General features: G+C 43.8%; 1 protein-coding gene across 16 annotated transcripts in view; it reads left to right on the top strand.

The window, feature by feature from the left end:
* The window catches only part of gramd1ba (GRAM domain containing 1Ba), a 133,352-nt gene that overhangs the window by 44,311 nt on the left and 69,131 nt on the right, over positions 1–19,910 (top strand). For 6 of the 16 annotated variants that reach the window (XM_090186011.1, XM_090186023.1, XM_090186010.1 and 3 more), the window contains one exon: positions 7,439–7,465. The exons of 8 other annotated variants lie outside the window; for them this stretch is intronic. In XM_090186011.1, the coding sequence (XP_090042137.1) occupies positions 7,439–7,465 (27 nt within the window). Of the gene's footprint in view, positions 1–7,438; positions 7,466–16,555; positions 17,033–19,910 lie in introns of those variants that run through there. 2 more of the 16 variants (XM_090186019.1, XM_090186018.1) reach the window with 1 other exon arrangement.

The following is a 19,910-nucleotide window of genomic DNA, read 5'->3' as shown; positions in this document are numbered from 1 at the left end:
GCTGATTTTCACCATAGTCCAGAGTGGCCAGCTTGGTCAGATGTCCTGCAGCCTGGGAGTCAGTTAGAGCTGTCACCTGCGGGTGACCTCAATGAGGAGGAGACTGGCCCTCCGCAGGGTCAAGTGAGTAGCACTGATCTCTCTCAGTCATTCTCTCTGTTGTTGGACTCTCTGTTTCTCAACTCCCCACAGGACATGCCCATTTTATTTCCATTCCAGCACTAATCTACCGGATTCAACTAATTGAGCACTTGATGGTCAGTGGATGAGTTGAAACCAGTGGGTTAGTGCTGGGCTGGATCAAAAATGTGCGTTGTGAGGGGACCCAAGCTTGGAGTTGAGGAACGTTGATTTGGAGCACATAGTGGCTTTGTTCAGAGAAAGCTGTTCAAATTATGCTTAATGTATGTCCACATTCCTTTGTGCCATGTACTACTTACTATGTTATATTGTTCTTGATGAGGTCAATATACGTTTTTGAGTTGCTATTGCACCTTGGAAAACAGTTGGCACAAAGACGTGTGGTGCCTGGTATTGTTTTTTTTTTATTATTGATGAATGGTTTTACTATGTACAGTACACCAAGGTTTAGATGTGGACTGCAAAGCTGTTTGAATCTGAATGAACAGGTTCATATTAGCTCATGGTTGTTGTTATTGACTCGTATTGTTGTACACTGAACCAAAATATAAACGCAACATGCAACAATTTTTTAAATGTTACTGAGTTATAGTTCATATAAGAAAATCTGTCAATTTAATTAATCTATGGATTTCACATGACTGGGAATCCATATATGCATCTGTTGGTCACAGATCCCTTAAAAAAAGGTAGGGGTTTGGATCAGAAAACCAGTTAGTATTTGGTGTAACCACCATTTATTTGCCTTATGCAGCGCGACAAGTCTCCTTTGCATAGAGTTGATCTCGTCGTTGATTGTGCCCTGGAATGTTGTCCCACTCCTCTTCAATGGCTGTTTGAAGTTGCTGAATATTGGTGGTACCTGGAACATGCTGTCGATCCAGAGCATCCCAAACATGCTCTATGGTTGACATGTCCTGGTGAGTATGCGGGCCATGGAAGAACTGGGACATTTGCAGCTTCCAGGAAATGTGTTCAGACGACGAGCATGCAGATGAGCTTCCCTGACTTGGTTTCTAACAGTTTGTGCAGAAATGATTTGATTGTGCAAACCCACAGTTTCACCAGCTGTCCAGGTGTCTGGTGTCAGATGATCCCGCAGGTGTAGAAGCTGGATCTGGAGGTCCTGGGCTGGCGTGGTTACAGGTTAGACGTACTGCCAAATTCTCTAAAACAATGTTTATGGTAGAGACATGAACATTAAATTCTCTGGCAACAGCTCTTGTGGACATTCCTGCAGTCAGCATGCCAATCACACATGCCCTCAAAACTTGAGACACCTGTAGCATTGTGCTGTGTGACAAAACTTCACATTTTAGAGTAGCTTTTATTTTCAACAGCACAAGGTGCACCTGTGTAATGATCATGCTGTTTAATCAGCTTCTTGATAATGCCACACCTGTCAGGTGGATGGATTATCTTGGAAAGGCGAAATGCTCACTAACATGGATGAAAACAAATTTGTGCACAACATTTGAGAGAAATTAGCTTTATTTGCGTACATTATGGAACATTTCTGGGATCTTTAATTTCAGCTGATAAAACATGGGTCCAACACTTTACATGTTGCGTTTATATTTTTGTTCAGTGTATACAGACCCCTTGACTTTTTCTACATTTTGTTACATTACAGCCTTATTCTAAAATAGATTAAATCGTTTTTTTCCCTCACGAATCTACACACAATACCACATAATGACAAAGCAAACAAAGGTTTTTAAACATTTTTTAAACCCTTTACTGAGTACTTTGTTGAAGCACCTTTGGCAGCGATTACAGCTTCAGGCTTTTTGGCAATGACGCTACAAGCTTGGTACACCTGTATTTGGGGTGTTTCTCCCATTTTCTGCAGATCCTCTCAAGATCTGTCAGGTTGGATGGGGACAGGTATTTTCAGGTCTCTCCAGAGATGTTTGATCGGGTTCAAGTCCGGGCTCTGGCTGGCACACTCCATGACATTCAGAGACTTGTCCCGAAGCCACTCCAACGTTGTCTTAGCTGCGTGCTTAGGGTCATTGTCCTGTTGAAAGGTGAACCTTCGCCCCAGTCTGGGGTCATGAGTGCTTTGGAGCAGATTTTCATCAAGGATCTTTTCAATAAAATAAAACGTTATTTGTCACATGCGCCGAACACAACAGGTGTAAACCTAACTGTGAAATGCTTACTTACAAGCCCTTAACCAACAATGCAGTTTTAAGAAAATACCCCCCCACACCCCAAAAGTAAGAGATAAGAATAATAAATAATTAAAGAGCAGCAGTAAAAAACAATAGCGGGGCTATATACAGGAGGTACAGGTACAGAGTCAATGTGTCAATGTGCGGGGGCACCGGTGTCGAGGTAATTATGTACATGTAGGTAGAGTTTTTAAAGTGGCTATGCATAGATAATAACAGAGTAGCAGCAGCGTAAGGAGGGGGGGGGGGGGTCAATGCAAATAGTCTGGGTAGCCATTTGGTCAGCTGTTCAGGAGTCTTATGATTTGGGGGTAGAAGCTGTTTAGAAGGTCTTGGACCGAGACTTGGCTCTCCGGTACCGCTTGCCATGCGGTAGCAGAGAGAACAGTCCATGACTAGGGTGGTTGAAGTCTTTGACAATTTTCAGGGCCTTCCTCTGACACCGCATGGTATAGAGGTCCTGGATGGCAGGAAGCTTGGCCACTGTGATGAACTGGGCCGTACACACTACCCTCTGTAGTGCCTTGCGATCGGAGGCGGAGCAGTTGCCATTCCGGCAGTGATGCAACCCGTCAGGATGCTCTCGATGGTGCAGCAGTAAAACCTTTTGAGGATCTGATGACCAATGCCAAATCTTTTCATTCTCCTGACGGGGAGTAGTTTTTGTCGTGCCCTCTTCACGACTGTCTTGGTGTGCTTGGACCATGTTAGTTTTTTGGTGATGTGGACACCAAGGAACTTGAAGCTCTCAACCTACTCCACTACAGCTCCGTCAATGAGAAAGGGGGTGTGCTCGGTCCTCTTTTTTCTGTAGTCCACAATCATCTCCTTTTGTCTTGATCACGTTGAGGGAGAGGTTGTTGTCATTGCACCACATGTCAGGTCTCTGACCTCCCTATAGGCTGTCTCATCGTTGTCAGTGATCAGGCCTACCAGTGAGCAAACTTAATGATGGTGTTGGTTGTGCCTGGCCGTGCAGTCATGAGTTAACAGGGAGTACAGGAGGGGACTGAGCATAAACCCCTGAGGGTCCCCCGTGTTGAGAATCAGTGTGGTGGATGTGTTGTTACCTACCCTCACCACCTGGGGGCAGCCCGTCAGGAAGTCCAGGATCCAGTTGCAGAGGGAGGTGTTTAGTCCCAGGGTCCTTAGTTTCGTGATGAGCTTTGAGGGCACTAGGGTGTTGAACGCTAAGCTGTAGTCAATGAATAGCATTCTCACATAGGTGTTCCTTTTGTCCAGGTGGGAAAGGGTAGTGTGGAGTGTGGTATGCATATTGGAGTGGGTCTAGGGTTTCTGAAATAATGGTGTTGATGTGAGGCATGACCAGCCTTTCAAAGCATTTCATGGCTACAGATGTGAGTGCTACGGATCGGTAGTCATTTAGGCAGGTGACCTTAGTGTTCTTGGGCAAAGGGACTATGGTGGTCTGCTTGAAACATTTTCAACGAGGTTGTTGGCCAGCGCATGCTCGGAGTACACATCCTGGTAATCCGTCTGGCCCAGTGGCCTGGTGAATGTTGACCTGTTTAAAGGTCTTACTCACATCGGCTGCGGAGAGCGTGATCACACAGAACATCCAGAACAGCTGATGCTCTCATGCATGTTTTAGTGTTACTTGCCTCAAAGCGAGCATATAAGTTATTTAGCTTGTCTGGTAGGCTTGTGTTACTGGGCAGCTCTCAGCTGTGCTTCCCTTTGTAGTCTGTAATAGTTTGCATGCGCTGCCACATCCAACTAGTGTCAGAGTCGGTGTAGTACAATTCGTTCTTATTCCTGTGTTGACGCTTTACCTGTTTGATGGTTCTGTCAGAGGGAATAGTGGGATTTCTTATAAACTTTCGGGTTAGCGGGAGCTCTTGAAAGTGGCAACTCTATGCTTTAGCTCAGTGCAAATGTTGCCTGTAATCCATGACTTCTGGTTGGGGTATGTACAGTTGAAGTTGGACATTTACATACACTTAGGTTGGAGTCATTAAAACTCATTTTTCAACCACTACACTAATTTCTTGTTAACAAACTATAGTTTTTGCAAGTCGGTTTTGACATCTACTTTGTGCATGACACAAGTAATTTTTAGAACAATTGTTTACATACAGATTATTTCACTTATAAATCACTGTATCACAATTCCAGTGGGTCAGAAGTTTACATACACTAAGTTGACTGTGCCTTTAAACAACTTGGAAAATTCCAGAAATTGATGTCATGGCTTTAGAAGCTTCTAATAGGCTAATTGACGTCATTTGAGTCAATTGGAGGTTTACCTGTGGATGTATTTCAAGGCCTACATTCAAACGCAGTGCTTCTTTGCTTGACATCATGGGAAAATCAAAAAAAATCAGCCAAGACCTCAGAAAAAATTGTAGACCTCCACAAGTCTGGTTCATCCTTGGGAGCAATTTCCAAACACCTGAAGGTACCATGTTCATCTGTACAAACAATAGTACGCAACTATAAACACCATGGGACCACGCAGCCGTCATACCACTCAGGAAAGAAATGTGTTCGGTCTCCTAGAGATTAACATACTTTGGTGTGAAAAGTGCACATCAATCCCAGAACAACAGCAAAGGACCTTGTGAAGATGTTGGAGGAAACAGGTACAAAAGTATCTATATCCACAGTAAAACAAGTCCAATATCGACATAACCTGAAAGGCCGCTCAGCAAGGAAGAAGCCACTGGTCCAAAACCACCATAAAAAAAACAGACTATGATTTGCAACTGCACATGGGGACAAATATCATACTTTTTGGAGAAATGTCCTCTGGTCTGATGAAACAAAAATAGAACTGTTTGGCCATAATCACCATCGTTATGTTTGGAGGAAAAGGGGGGATGCTTGCAAGCCGAAGAACACCATCCCAACCGTGAAGCACAGGGGTGGCAGCATCATGTTGTGGGGGTGCTTTTCTGCAAAAGCAACTGGTGCACTTCACAAAATCGATGGCATCATGAGGTAGGAAAATTATGTGGATTAACAATTAACAATTTAAAGGCAATGCTACCAAATACAAATGGAGTGTATGTAAACTTCTGACCCAGTGGGAATGTGATGAAAGAAATAAAAGCTGAATGGTGTATGTAAACTTACGACTTAAACTGTACGTACAGTGACTGTGGGGACGACGTCCTTGATGCACTTATTGATAAAGCCAGGAGCTGATGTGGCGTACTCCTCAATGCAATCGGAAGAATCCCGGAACATATTCCAGTCTGTGCTAGCAAAACAGTCCTGTAGTTTAGCATCTGCTTCATCTGACCACTTCTTTTATTGACCAAGTCACTGGTGCTTTCCGCTTTAATTTTAGCTTGTAAGCAGGAACCAGGAGGATAGAGTTATGGTCAGATTTTCCAAATGGAGGGCGAGGGATCGCTTTGTACGCGTCTCTGTGTGTGGAGTAAAGGTGGTCTAGATGTTTTTTCCCCTCTGGTTGCACATTTGACATGCTGATTGAAATGAGGTAACACTGATTTAAGATTCCATGCATTAAAGTCATCGGCCACTAGGAGCGCCGCCTCTGGATGAGCGTTTTCCTCTTTGCTTATGGCGGAATACAGCTCGTTGAGTGCGGTTTTAGTACCAGCCTCGGTCTGTGGTGGTATGTAGGCAGCTGCTAAAAATACAGATGAAAATTCTCTAGGTAGATCGTGTGGTCTACAGCTTATCATGAGATTCTCGACCTCAGGTGAGCAAAACCTTGAGACTTCCTTAGATATCTTGCAGCAGCTGTTGTTTCCTTAAATGCATAGGCCCCTGCCCCATGTCTTACCAGAGGCTGCTGTTCTGTCTATAACCTGTATGTTCTTAATGTCATCGTTCAGCCACGACTATCTGAAACATAAGATATTACGGTTTTTAATGTCCCATTGGTAGGATATATGTGCTTTCAGTTCGTCCCATCCGGCGCCATCTTCCATCTTTCTGTACTTTGCTCCGTTCATCTTTCCCTCGATGCTGACTAGTCTCCCAGTCCTGCCGCTGAAAACATCCCCACAGCATGATGCTGCCACCACCATGCTTCACCGTTGGGATGGTGCCAGGTCTCCTCCAGATGTCAGACGTGACGCTTGGCATTCAGTCCAAGGAGTTCAAACTTGGTTTCATCAGACCTAAGAATCTTGTTTCTTATGGTCGGAGAGTCTTTAGGTGTCTTTTGGCAAACTCCAAGCGGGCTGTCATGTACCTTTTACTGAGGAGTGGCTTCCGTCTGGCCGGTCTACCATAAAGGCCTGATTGGTGGAGGGGTGCAGAGATTGTTGTCCTTCTGGAAGGTTCTCCCATCTCCACAGAAGAACTCTGGAGCTCTGTCAGAGTGACCATCGGGTTCTTGGTCTCCTCCCTGACCAAGGCCCTTCTCCCCCGATTGCTCAATTTGGCTGGACGGCCAGCTCTAGGAAGTATTGGTGGTTCCAAACTTCTTCCATTTAAGAAAGATGGAGGCCACTGTGTTCTTGAACTTTTTAATGCTTCAAAAATGATTTGGTACCTTTCCCCAGATCTGTGCTTCAACACAATCCTGTCTCGGCGCTCTACGGACAATTCCTTCAACCTCGTGGCTTGGTTGTTGCTCTGACATGCACTGTCAACTGTGGGACCTTATATAGACACCCTCATGTCCAATCAATTGAATTTACCACAGATGGACTCCAATCAAGTTGTAGAAACTTCTCAAGGATGATCAATGGAAACAGGATGCAGTTGAGATCAATTTTGAGTCTCATAGCAAAGGGTCTGTAAATAAGATATTTTTGTTTTTTATTTGTAATACATTTGCAAACATTTTCTAAAATATGATACTGTGTGTAGATTGAGGAGAAAAAAACGATTTAATACATTTTAGAATAAGGCTGTAATGTAACAAAATATGGAAAAAGTTAAGGGGTCTGTATACTTTCTTTACTTTACCAGGTCGTTTGGATGAGTCAGTCACGATTTATTTACGTCTGATTGCCATGCTATCAGTTTCATAAATACAACCAGATTAATGAATGTGTTGTGGTGTTGTCTTTTTGAATTATGAATTGATAGCCATGATGTGATAAGTATTCACCCAGAAAACTATTGTTTTTAGTAGTTTTATAAGCTAAAAAAAAAATATGTTTGTTTTCATACAGGTCCGACAGTGGGACAGGCAAGGTGAGGTAAGAATTGTCTCTTTGTGCAGAGAATGTGCTAAAAGATGGTTGCTGAATCATGACTTCTGCTCCAAGATGATGAAAATGCCATTGTTTTAGTTTCCGGACAAACTACACCTCTCATTGTGTGAAGAGTATTCAGCCTTTTGTATTTGTCGAACTGTCTGTTTCTGGTGTATTGTTAGTTCCAGGTGCTATTTTACCTCGGGCGACCTGAAAGTATTGTGTGTAGGTGTGTGTGCATGCGTGAACATAATCTGGTTGATAGGCAGAGCCGTGCCCATCAGAGAGAGTGTTCACTATGGAAGCACTGGAATGGTTATGCAACGTTTAACACTAGAAAGGACTTGAGGACCCCCGAGCCAATGATGCATCTTTTGGACGTCAACATTCTAACAGTCTAATAATGCTATCGGAAAAGTAATAATTTGGTTGCATTTATGAATTACTGTAAGCCAGGGTCCCCAATTTGTTTCTGGCTGGCCAAATAAAATACTCATCAAATTAAAGACTCACCAAGAAATGAGCTTAAAGTGATTTAAATTTAGGAAATATCTTCCCAAGTATTCTCATTCATAAATAGAGAGGCATATCTGATCATATCCCAATGTAATCAAGGTTAGAAAATACTCAATGTTTTTGTCAAATACTACATCTGTATTTGCCAGCAGCATACCACCCTGCATCCCACAAATGGCTTGCTTCTGAAGCTAAGCAGGTTTGGTCCTGTTTGGTAGACCAGATGCTGCTGGAAGTGGTGTTGGAGGGTCAGTATCATATATCCAATCATATATTTTGATCCAATCATATATTTTTTAAGTGATTGGGCACATTGTCCTGTGTAGGGTGCTGTCTTTCGGATGGGACGTTAAATGGGTGTCCTGACTCTCTGTCGTCACTAAAGATCCCATGGCACTTATCGTAAGAGTAGGAGTGTTAACCCCGGTGTCCAAGCTAAATTCCCCATCTGGCCCTCATACTATCATGGTCACCTAATCATCCCCAGCTTACAATTGGTTCATTCATCTCCCCTCCTCTCCCCTGTAACTATTCCCCAAGTTGTTGCTGTGAATGTGTTCTCAGTCAACTTACCTGATAAAATAAGGGTTAAAATAAAATAAAACATATGTTTGGGATTCTTGTGGTCAATTTGCAGTGTACAAATTATTTATAACTACGTTCGGGCCCCATCACCATCCGCTAAAGGAGAAATCGACCCATGGCTGAATGTAATTGGGGCTACTGTACTGTATGTTCAAATGAAAAAACATCAGAAAGATAAACATTGTACTTTTGGGGGGCAGGTCTAAAGAAACATGGAAAAAAGAAAATGTTTTTCAAAACACAAATTTAAAGTTTTATTATGCTACTACTCTTTGCTTAGTAGCCTGAGCTACACTTTATGACCAAAGGTATGTGGACACATGCTCATCCAAAAATCATGGGCATTAATATGGAGTTGGTCCCCCCTTTGATGCTATAACAGCCTTCACTCTTCTGGGAAGGCTTTCCAATAGACTTTGGAACATTGCTGGAACAGTGCACAGAAGCATTGTCATGCTGAAACAGGAAAGGGCCTTCCCCAAACTCTTGCCACAAAGTTGGAAAAACCTAATAGTCTAGAATGTCATTGTATGCTGTAGCGTTAAGATTTCCCTTCACTGGAACTAAGGGGCCTTGCCCGAACCATGACAAACCCCAGCCCCAGAGCATTATTCCTCATCCACAAAACTTTACAGTTAGCACTATGCATTGGGGCAGGTAGCGTTCTCCTGGCATCCGCCAAACCCAGATTATTCCGTCGGACTGTCAGCTGGTGAAGCGTGATTCATAACTCCAGAGAATGCGTTTCTACTGCTTCAGAGTGTAATGGCGGCGCGCTTTACACCACTCCAGCCGACGCTTGGCATTGCGCATGGTGATCTTAGGATTGTGTGTGGTAGCTCGGCCACGGAAACCCATTTTATGACACTACCGACGAACAGTTCTCGTGCTAACATTGCTTCTAGAGGCAGTTTTGAACTCGGTTGTGAGTGTTGCAACCAAGGACACATGATTTTTATTCCCTACACACTTCAGCACTCGGCTGTCCTGTTCTGTGAGCTTGTGTGTCCTACCACTTCACGGTAGAGCCGTTGTTGCTCCAAGACGTTTCGACTTCACAACTAACAGCACTTACAGTTTGTTGAACTGACTTGATAGAAAGGTGGCATTCTATGATGGTGCCACGTTGAAAGTCTTGGAACTGTTAAGTAAGGCCATTCTACTTCTAATGTTTCTCTATGGAGCTGTGTGCTCGATTTTCTACACCTGTCAGCAATGGGTGTGGCTGAAATAGCCGAATCCATTAATTTGAAGAGGTGTCCACATACTTATACAGTGCATTTGGAAAGTATTCAGACCCCTTCCCTTTTTCCACATTTTGTTACCTTACAGCCTTATTCTAAAATGTATTTTTTTTTTTTTTTACCCTGAATCTACACACAATAGCCCATAATGACAAAGTTAAAACTGTTATATATAGAAAAAAAACATACCTTATTACCATAAGTATTTAGACCCTTTGCTATGAGACTCGAATTTGAGCTCAGGTGCATCCTGTTTCCATTGATCATCCTTGAGATGTTTCTACAACTTGATTGGAGTCTACGTGTGGTACATTTAAATAGATTGGACATGATTTGGAAAGGCACACGCGTCTCTATTAGGTCCCACAGTTGACAGTGCATGTCAGAGCAAAAACCAAGTCATGAGGTCGAAGGAATTGTCCGTAGAATTCCGAGACAGGATTGTGTCGAGGCATAGATCTGGAGTAGGGTACCAAAAAAGTTACAGTATTGAAGGTCCCCAAGAACACAGTGGCCTCCGTCATTCTTAAATGGAAGAAGTTTGCAACCACCAAAACTGTTCCTAGAGCTGGCCGGCTGGCCAAACTGAGCAATTGGGGGAGAAGGGCCTTGGTCAGGGAGGTGAACCTAATGGTCACTCTGACAAAGCTCCCGAATTCCTTTGTGGAGATGGGAGAACCTTCCAGAAGGACAACCATCTATGCAGCATTCCACCAATCAAGCCTTTATGGTAGAGAGGCCAGACGGAAGCCACTCCTCAGTAAAAGGCACATGACAGCCCGCTTGCAGTTTGCCAAAAGACACCTAAAGACTCTCAGACCATGTGAAACAAGATGCTCTGGTTTGATGAAACCAAGATTCAACTCTTTGGCCTGAATGCCAAGTGTCATGTCTGGAGCAAACCTGGCACCATCCCATCGGTGAAGCATGGTGGTGGCAGCATCATGCTGTGGAGATTTTTTTCCAGCGGCAGGGACTGGGAGACTAGTGAAGATCGAGGGAAAGATGAACGGAGCAAAGTACAGAGCGATCCTTGATGAAATTCTGCTCCAGAGCACTCAGGACCTCAGACTGGGGCGACCATAAGCACACAGCCAAGACAACACAGGAGTGGCTTCGGGACAAGTCTCTGAATGTCCTTGAGTGGCCCAGCCAGAGCCCGGACTTTAATTCGATCAAACGTTTCTGCAGAGACCTGAAAATAGCTGTGCAGCGATGCTCCCCATACAACCTGACAGAGCTTGAGAGGATCTGCAGAGAAGAATGGGAAAACTCCCCAAATACAGGTGTGCCAAGCTTGTAGCTTCATACCCAAGAAGACTCGAGGCTGTATTTGCTGCCAAAGGTGCTTCAATAAAGTACTGAGCAAACGGTCTGACTACTTATGTTTTGCTTCATCATTATGGGATATTGTGTGTAGATTGAGGGAAAAAAGGCTGTATGGTAACAAAGTGGAAAAGGTCAAGGGTTCTGAATACTTGTTTGGTTGTAGTGCATAATAATATCCGGTTTTCTCTTCATGTCCTGTCAATGGCAGCTGTCGGAAAAATGGTGCTAACGACAGAAATGTTATTTCTTGCCTTGCACTGGTATAGTGTGAGTGTTGTCTTGTCATTCTTCACCACCGTTGTGGAGTAAAACAGCTGTGCAAGTGCATTTTGCGCAGAGAGGGTGAGCTCCCATCTCGCTTTGTTCATGGTGCCGATTAGGATTGTTTTATTTGCAAGCAACTTGTTCGGCAATGACAGTGAAGTGAAGAAATTGTCCATGGTGATATTTCTCCCCTTGCCAGCATAAGGTTCCACAAGCCTCATCACCACATTCTCTGAAACTTGCTCACCTGCTGCCCAATGTGGATCTTTTCTGAAACGGTGTAGTTCCTTCCTCTCTCCTGTCTCACCATCTCATTTGTAGTTGGCCCGGGCATACCGTTCTGGCTTTTTTATGACTAGGCCTCGGAAGTGTAGATTCAGGCTGAGGCTCAGAATCAGAAGAATAATCATCAGAGATGTCATGATTGAATTCCTCCCCGCCATCTGAGTCATTTTCCTTCAGATCTTGTAGCAACGCTAACTCATTATGTGCATCCATCCATTCGTCTTGGTCTTCTTGCCCTTCTAAATCACGCACGCTCTCACTGTGTACTCCAAGTAGGCCAGAGTAGACTGATGAAACTGCTTTGATTGGGTGGACTGATATAGGGTACATACCATTTTGAGATTATAAATAGAATATACCAATACAATGGCCCGCCCTGTTCTTCATTCTGGTTACTACGTAGTTATGCATTGTCCGTTTCCCCTCGCTCATCAACTCACCCATTCGTCCCCATCATACTTTACTTCATTTGTTATATGTGTGAAATTAGTTTAGGTTCAGTATCGGGGTGATTATCGACTGGCCATTGCACCTTCCAATGTCGGGAGAATGAGCAGAGCAGGCCCTACCTTCGGGTCACTGGCAGGTCACTGGATCAAATCACAGTGAAAACAACCTGTCTCTGTGCCCTTGAACAAGGCACTTCACCCAAATTGCTCCAAGGGTGCTGGAGAATGGTGACCCTGGCCATGAGCCCACTCTCTGCAGGTGTCTCAGGAGGAGTTGGGGTATGCAAGAAACACATTTCCATGACACGCTAATGCAATTCTGTGACAGGATAAATATAGGACCCCCCCCCCAAATTATTTGTTATTAATTATCTTAAGAAATGGAACAGGTGAGAGCAGATTTCTAGTAGTCGTTCCCGATTGCTTTCACCTCTTTTCAGATCAGTGCAGAATATAATTCAATAAAATAGAACTGTATTGTTCATTTGTAAGCAAGAGCAGCGTGGCTTGAGAGTCAAATCACATGGGACAAACGAGTGAGACCGAATAAAAGGAATTGTCATATGAAGATTGCAGAGAGAGGGGGGTTTTTGTGTGCATGCATCTTTGTGTGTGTGTGCGCTTGTCTGAGCGCGCGTATCTGTTCAGGGATCTCTGTTCAGAGGTCAGAGTGGTGTTTGCTGCTCTGATCTGAGGAGATAGAGGCTGCTTCAGTGATGCAGCAGTAACAGCAGCAGCGGGGATTCATATTACATCTGATGATTCATCACCACCATACTGCAGCATGCAGCAGACCAGGGTTATCTGAACCCCTACACACACACACACACACACACACACACACACACACACACACTCCACTACAGCCAGACAAGAGCTAAAAGGTTTAAGGTGTAACAGTTAAAACTCCCAACTGTTAACGGTTCATGTACGCACGCATACAAACACACACGCAGCTATTTCAGCACACACACATCACTTTCTTTCACTAAACTCCTCTTTCCATCTCAGATTAATTCCCTCAGCCTCTCCTCCCCTGACTTTGTGCTCATTTAGATTAAGGTGCTAGATAGCATATAATTATGTTGCTAATTATAGTCTTGCTGAGTTACTAATGTCTCGGTAGTCTCACTATATTGTGTTGGTGGCATCGTGAGAGAAACTGTGTGCCTTGCCGAGTAGAGGGCAGACGCTGATTTTGTGTTAGTTTAGCGTTTCCCCTCACTAATGGTTTAGGTAAAGAAAGGCTAATCCTAGATCTGTACCTAAGGGACACTTCACCCAGGAGCAGTGTCAACCTTTCTATGGGAGGCTCGTCCGGTGCAGATTGTAGAAGAGCAGATGCTAGGCTAAGGGATTAGCACCACAGCCTAGAGGCTCTGTTTCTGATGCTAACCCAGCCCGACAGGCACCCGTCTGTCACCTGACTTCCCTCGCCGCCCTCTCATTGGTTGGCCGGTATAAAGCAGCATGGCTAAAAATACCAAATAAGGTTATAGAGGGGACTGATAGCCAGTGTGTGGGCGCTCTGGGGCCTGGCCCTTTGAACTCTGGCTTGGTGTGTGTCCCTGCTGCGCCGCTCCAAGCATAGGAAGCTGTGTGTGTGTGTGTGCTGAAATAGCTGTGTGTGTGTTTGTATGCGTACGTACATGAGTGTGTAAGGAGAGCCTTGGGTCCACAGTGTTCTCAGCCACATCTCCAGAGACCAAGCACAGGAAATCAGCAGGCCCACATCCAGAGCTACAATTACAGTGAATATACAGCAGCAATGTAGGCCAGCTAGAACACCTTGCATGGCATACCGCAGTTCTGTCAGACGGGTTCGATTCACAGGTCCGCACTTAGGTCTCTCTCTTTCAACCCTGTATGTTGTTTTGTAATAATAATATATGGGACTTACACTGAGTATACAAAACAGGAACACTTGCTCTTTCCATGACATAAACTGACCAGGTGAATCCAGGTTAAAGCTATGATCCCTTATTGAAGTCACTTGTTAAATCCACTTCAAATAAAATGTTATCACATACACATGGTTAGCAGATGTTAATGCAAGTGTAGCTAAATGCTTGTTTTTTTGTTTAGTGTAGATGAAGGGGAGGAGACAGGTTAAGGAGATTTTAAAGCTTTGAGACAATTAAGGCATGGATTGTGTATGTATGCCATTCAGAGGGTTATTGAAGTACCTCTGAACAGGTATTACGTTCCAGGTGCATTGGTGTGAAGGTGTCAAGAACTGTAACGCTGCTGGGTTATTCACTCTCAACAGTTTCCTGTGTGTACAGTATCAAGAATGGTCCACCACCCAAAGGACATCTAGCCAACTTGACACAACTGTGGGAAGCATTGGATTCAACATGGTCCAGCATCCCTGTGGAGTCCATGCCTCTTCAAATATTAGGTTTTCCTAATGTTTGGTATACTCAGTGTATATAGCACTTTTCAATGACCCAAAGTCTCCCCCTCTCTTCACTTCTGTCTAAAAATAGTAAGAATAATACTTTAGTGTTACCAGGGCTAAATGCAACACTGGTCAGTTGTAGCAGGTACATTGTAGTGATACATCTTTGTCTGAGTACCAGTGTAAAGTTTTTTGGGGACATTCACGTCATCAATATGTTGCTACTGGATGTGTTGAGAAGCTATTCAAATGCAGTCAAAAAGCATTTTTCAATGTTAAATTAATCCAAATCGATTATGAATGTGTAAAAAATACAATCATTTTCAAACCCACTTTCTGTTGATTAAAGTGCAGTCAAACGTGTGGTGCGGTTTTGTAAGGGGGTACTCGGGGAAGGTTGAAGTTCAAAAAGACAACTTTATTTAGGTAACCACTGTGATTAAATGGTAGGCTATAGGCACATCACTGTTGCAGTCCTCTCTGTTACTATACTGTGGAATCGACCAGACTAGAAACACTCATACTGATATTTTATGTGTTTTACCAGATTAGGATGGATTGGTTTGCATTCAAGAAACCTGAATGTACGTGACACAAGTCATTGGTTTTGAGTGGTTTGAATTCCTGTGTCATCGTTGCACTACCCGTGCGTCTAAGGGGAGGTTTCCATGACAACAGTCCTTGGCCATGTGACACCCAGCCTTGGCCCAAGTGCATTTTGGGTAAGGTGACTCTGCAAAACTTGACTGTAGCAGGAAAGAGAGGGAGAAGGAAAGAGAGAGGAAGGGAGAAAGGGAGACAGCCAGTGTCCACTCCCTCCCTCCGTCTCTCTCTCTCCAACTCCCTCTTCAGTCCTTCCCCTTTTCCCTGTTGGCGTGCTGCCAAAATGTGCTGGAGCAGGACGTATAGTGTAGGGAGCAAAGCAAGGCTAATTTTTTGACCCTGAGCTCAACCCAAATGAGGAAGGAGTCTGAAAATGAAATGGGCACTTAAGGCTCCTGTTGATTTAAACAAAAACAGCATATAAATAGTATAGCATATAAATAGCTTCTTTAACTTAGACACACGTGCTGTAAGAAAATGGCCTGTAGTATTATTATAGACGATACGGGGATTGCATTGTGTGCACCATGTACAAAATACAGCGTGTTTACTTGAACAGGGTAATCATCTCCTTCTCACAGACATTGATTTACGAAAAGTTACAACATAAATTGTGTCACAGACTATAATTTTACTACCCCTGTCTATATAATATGTTAGTTAGTTGCGTGTGTCATTACTTTAGTTAAATGTTACCCAAGAGGTCCATAAATTACAATAAATTAGAATACTGACTTACAATATCAGTGGCTTAGCAGTGTGGTTAGGGTTAGCAGGGTGGTTAGGGTTAGCAGTGTGGTTAGGGTTAAGCATTAGGATTAGCATTGTGGTGAAGGTTAGGCTTATGATCAGATTTGATGAGTTTGTGGCTTTGCCAGCTAGTGACCACTCTGCAGTTTTCCCTCCAGGGCAAGAATGATGACAAAATATGGCAACCTGTGACAATGAATGTGACTTGACCAAAGAGAAAATGTGAAGTTGGAAATCCGGAAATTGACTCAGCCACAGGCACATACAAGCACACGCATATACAAAACAGTACAATTAGGTTTCCCTAATTTTCATTCACACACACACACATTATCTTTCTCTCTCACAGCCACACCGACACACACACACACGCAGTGTGCTCCATCTATCCCGCGTTAAGAGATTAGAGAGCCAGCTGCTAGGACTGACGGATACTGGAGTTTGTGGCCACACACACACTGTAATCCCCTCCGAGGGTCTGACTCTAACAGACATGAGAGAGTGTGTGTGTGTGAAATAGAGAGGGAAAAGGTACTGTTAGGTTGGCGCCACAGTACTGTTCTGTTGGGGGGAGGAGCTAAACTCATAGAGAGAAAGAGGGGGCTCGCTGGATTGGATGTGAGAGGAACGGAGCATGCCCAATAGGTCTCTCAGCCCTGCAAGCGGCTCAGCTCTTGCTTTCATCTGCAGAGCGAGAGAGAGTAAGTGAGTCTACTGCATATGGGAGAGTTTGCATGTGAGCAGCTGCCACCACCGTACTCTCTCACACACACACACACACACACACACACACACTCACACTCAAACTCTCATCCACAAACACACACAGATGAGGCTGAAAGTGTTTGGGACAGGCAGCAGGAAAGGACAGCTTTATCAGCACTAGTGTTAGCATTATAGCATTTTGAGCTAGCTGGCTCCTCTTCTCCTTCCTCCGTTTCTCTGTGAGCCAGGGCAAGCTCCCCTCTTTCTCCCCCTCACATGGGCCCTGCGGACAGACCTAGGGTCCCGGGACTACCCCTCCTGTTGCCACTCAACATGGCAAGGAATGACTGGCCGTCCGAGTGGGGAGACCTCGCTATGGGCATTGGACAGCAACGCTTCTGCTCACCGCTGCACTAATGAAGGGCTTCAAGCTCGCCTGGTAAGACTAATATCTGTCTTTATTGGGAGACACTGATGATAGGGGTAGGAGGAAGAAGATGATGAGGGTTAGGAGGAGGAGTAGCCGAGTGCTTCCCTGCCCTGACCTGCTATTTCCTCAATCCTTCCCTTCCTTCGTCTTCTCTCTCTTTCTTTCACACCATCTGTCCATTCCTGGCATCAAGGATGGGAGATTTTTACTGAGCCCTTTATAATATGGCAGCCTTGAAGAGAGCATCATATTCCTCTCCTCTCATTGGTTCGTGTCTCCTCTCATCAGACTCTTCTAGTTTCTTTTCCCTGCATTTTTTCTCAGTTATCCTCATCTCTCCTGTCCTTGTTTCTCATTTCCTCTCCCCGGTTCTCCTTGGTTTTCATTGGTTCTGCTCAGTTCTCCTCTCCTCTATTCTATTCTCCTCGATGAACCTCTGTTTCCAGTGTTTGTGAATGCGTCTCCCTCCTGCCTCTGTCATATATTGTTATTGCTGGCCTCCACTGATTGTTACACAAGGGAGTGAGGGAGAGAGAGAACGCTAGCCTGATGCCATCATTGAAGTCATTTGTGGTGAGGGGCATTGTATAAACCGAAGTCATCAGCGATTGGATTGTCTCTAACCAATCAGAGTATCAAAGCCAATTACGAATTTTCGAATTTACCCACGTGTGTTCTGGCCCAACCCATCGGTTTCTGTACCAATTAGACGGCCCTGAATGTGTTTGCATTCGGTGAAGGGTTGGGGAGGTTCTCTGATCCAGACTCATTGCGGAGAGGAACTAACGTCCGTGGGCGTGGTATAGCATTTGGCCGGAGCAGGGAGTCTGGTTAGCCAGGCAAAGAGAACACAACAGTAACACCACTGTCAGTGGCATTCTGAGCAATCTTTTTCTCCCACAGTGTCCCGAAGTTTCTCCACTTAATTTTAGATCTCCGTGCCTCAACCCTCCTCTCCCCTCATTGCTTCCTCAGAATCTGAGGATGTGCGCTTGTTTTGAATACCCCAAAATCAAATCAAATTGTATTTGTCACATGCTTTGTAAACAACAGGTGTAGATTAACAGTGAAATGCTTATTTACGGACCTTCCCAACAATGCAGAGAGAAAAATTAAATGAAAATGATAACACAAGGAATAAATACACAATGAATAACGATACCTTGGCTAAATACACAGGATACAAGTACAGAGTCGATGTGCAGGGGTACGAGGTCATTGAGGTAGATGTGTACGTAGAGGTAGGGATAAAGTGACTTGGCAACAGGATAGATGATGAGCAGTAGCAGCAGCGTATGTGATGAGTCAAAATAGTTAGTGCAAAGGGGGGTCAATGCAGATAGTTAACCAAATATCTACCAGGACTATTTAGCAGTCTTATGACTTATGGTAGAAACTGTTCAGGGTCCTGTTGGTTCCAGACTTGGTACATCAGTACCGCTTGCTATGCAGCAGCAGAGAGAACAGTTGACGTGTGGGTGTACATGTATTTGTGAATTTCCTTGCACTAGTGTGTACACTGTATGATGTGCATGTGTGCACATGGTCACATCTGAAATTGTCAGCATTGATAAAGATGAGCAAAAATGACTGTATAAAATAAATGATACAAATACTGAACTATATTGTATGCTCCAAACATTTTGACAATTACCTTATTTTATACTAATACAATTGCTCAGAGAAAGATTTTGTTTAACCAGTAATACTTTTTTTCCTTCATACAGAATCTTTCCAGATCTTTGATATCCTTTGTCTGTACTTATAGACTGCCCTCTTCAATTCAAACCACAGGTTTTCAATGGGGTTCAATGGGGTTCAAGTCCAGAGATGAAGATGGCCATTGCAAAAGGTTGAGTTTGTGGTCAATTAACCATTTCTTTGTGCTTGGGGTTATTGTCTTTCTGCCAGATATACTTGCAGCCAAGTTAAAGATGCACAAATATCGTACCCCCCAAAAAACCTACCCCCCCATTATTGTAATGTTTACGAGGTCAGCATGTCCTGGGGGTATGGTGTTTGTGTCTGAAACTTTCTCACTCACCATTATTCACAAATCATTCAATATTTTCCGTAATCATTGTAGCATCCATATTCATGCAGAAGTGTTTAGAAACATATTCCATTCTTATTTTCAGTAAAAGTGACTCCAAAATGACATGTTATTTATAATTTAATTCCTATTGGGCGCAAAATAATCTGAAACAAAACCAAAACGAGCAGCAAATACAACCAACAGATTTGTAGAGTCACAAACTTGATATACAGTGCCTTGCGAAAGTATTCGGCCCCCTTGAACTTTGCGACCTTTTGCCACATTTCAGGCTTCAAACATAAAGATATAAAACTGTATTTTTTTTGTGAAGAATCAACAACAAGTGGGACACAATCATGAAGTGGAACGACATTTATTGGATATTTCAAACTTTTTTAACAAATCAAAAACTGAAAAATTGGGCGTGCAAAATTATTCAGCCCCCTTAAGTTAATACTTTGTAGCGCCACCTTTTGCTGCGATTACAGCTGTAAGTCGCTTGGGGTATGTCTCTATCAATTTTGCACATCGAGAGACTGAAATTGTTTCCCATTCCTCCTTGCAAAACAGCTCGAGCTCAGTGAGGTTGGATGGAGAGCATTTGTGAACAGCAGTTTTCAGTTCTTTCCACAGATTCTCGATTGGATTCAGGTCTGGACTTTGACTTGGCCATTCTAACACCTGGATATGTTTATTTTTGAACCATTCCATTGTAGATTTTGCTTTATGTTTTGGATCATTGTCTTGTTGGAAGACAAATCTCCGTCCCAGTCTCAGGTCTTTTGCAGACTCCATCAGGTTTTCTTCCAGAATGGTCCTGTATTTGCCTCCATCCATCTTCCCATCAATTTT

The sequence above is a fragment of the Oncorhynchus mykiss genome, chromosome 10 (assembly GCF_057628025.1).
Source record: "Oncorhynchus mykiss isolate SJ-2025 chromosome 10, ASM5762802v1, whole genome shotgun sequence".
In the NCBI taxonomy this organism is placed as follows: Eukaryota; Metazoa; Chordata; class Actinopteri; order Salmoniformes; family Salmonidae; genus Oncorhynchus; species Oncorhynchus mykiss.
Note: the sequence above shows the minus strand (reverse complement) of the source record. Positions and strands in the feature narration are given on the sequence as shown.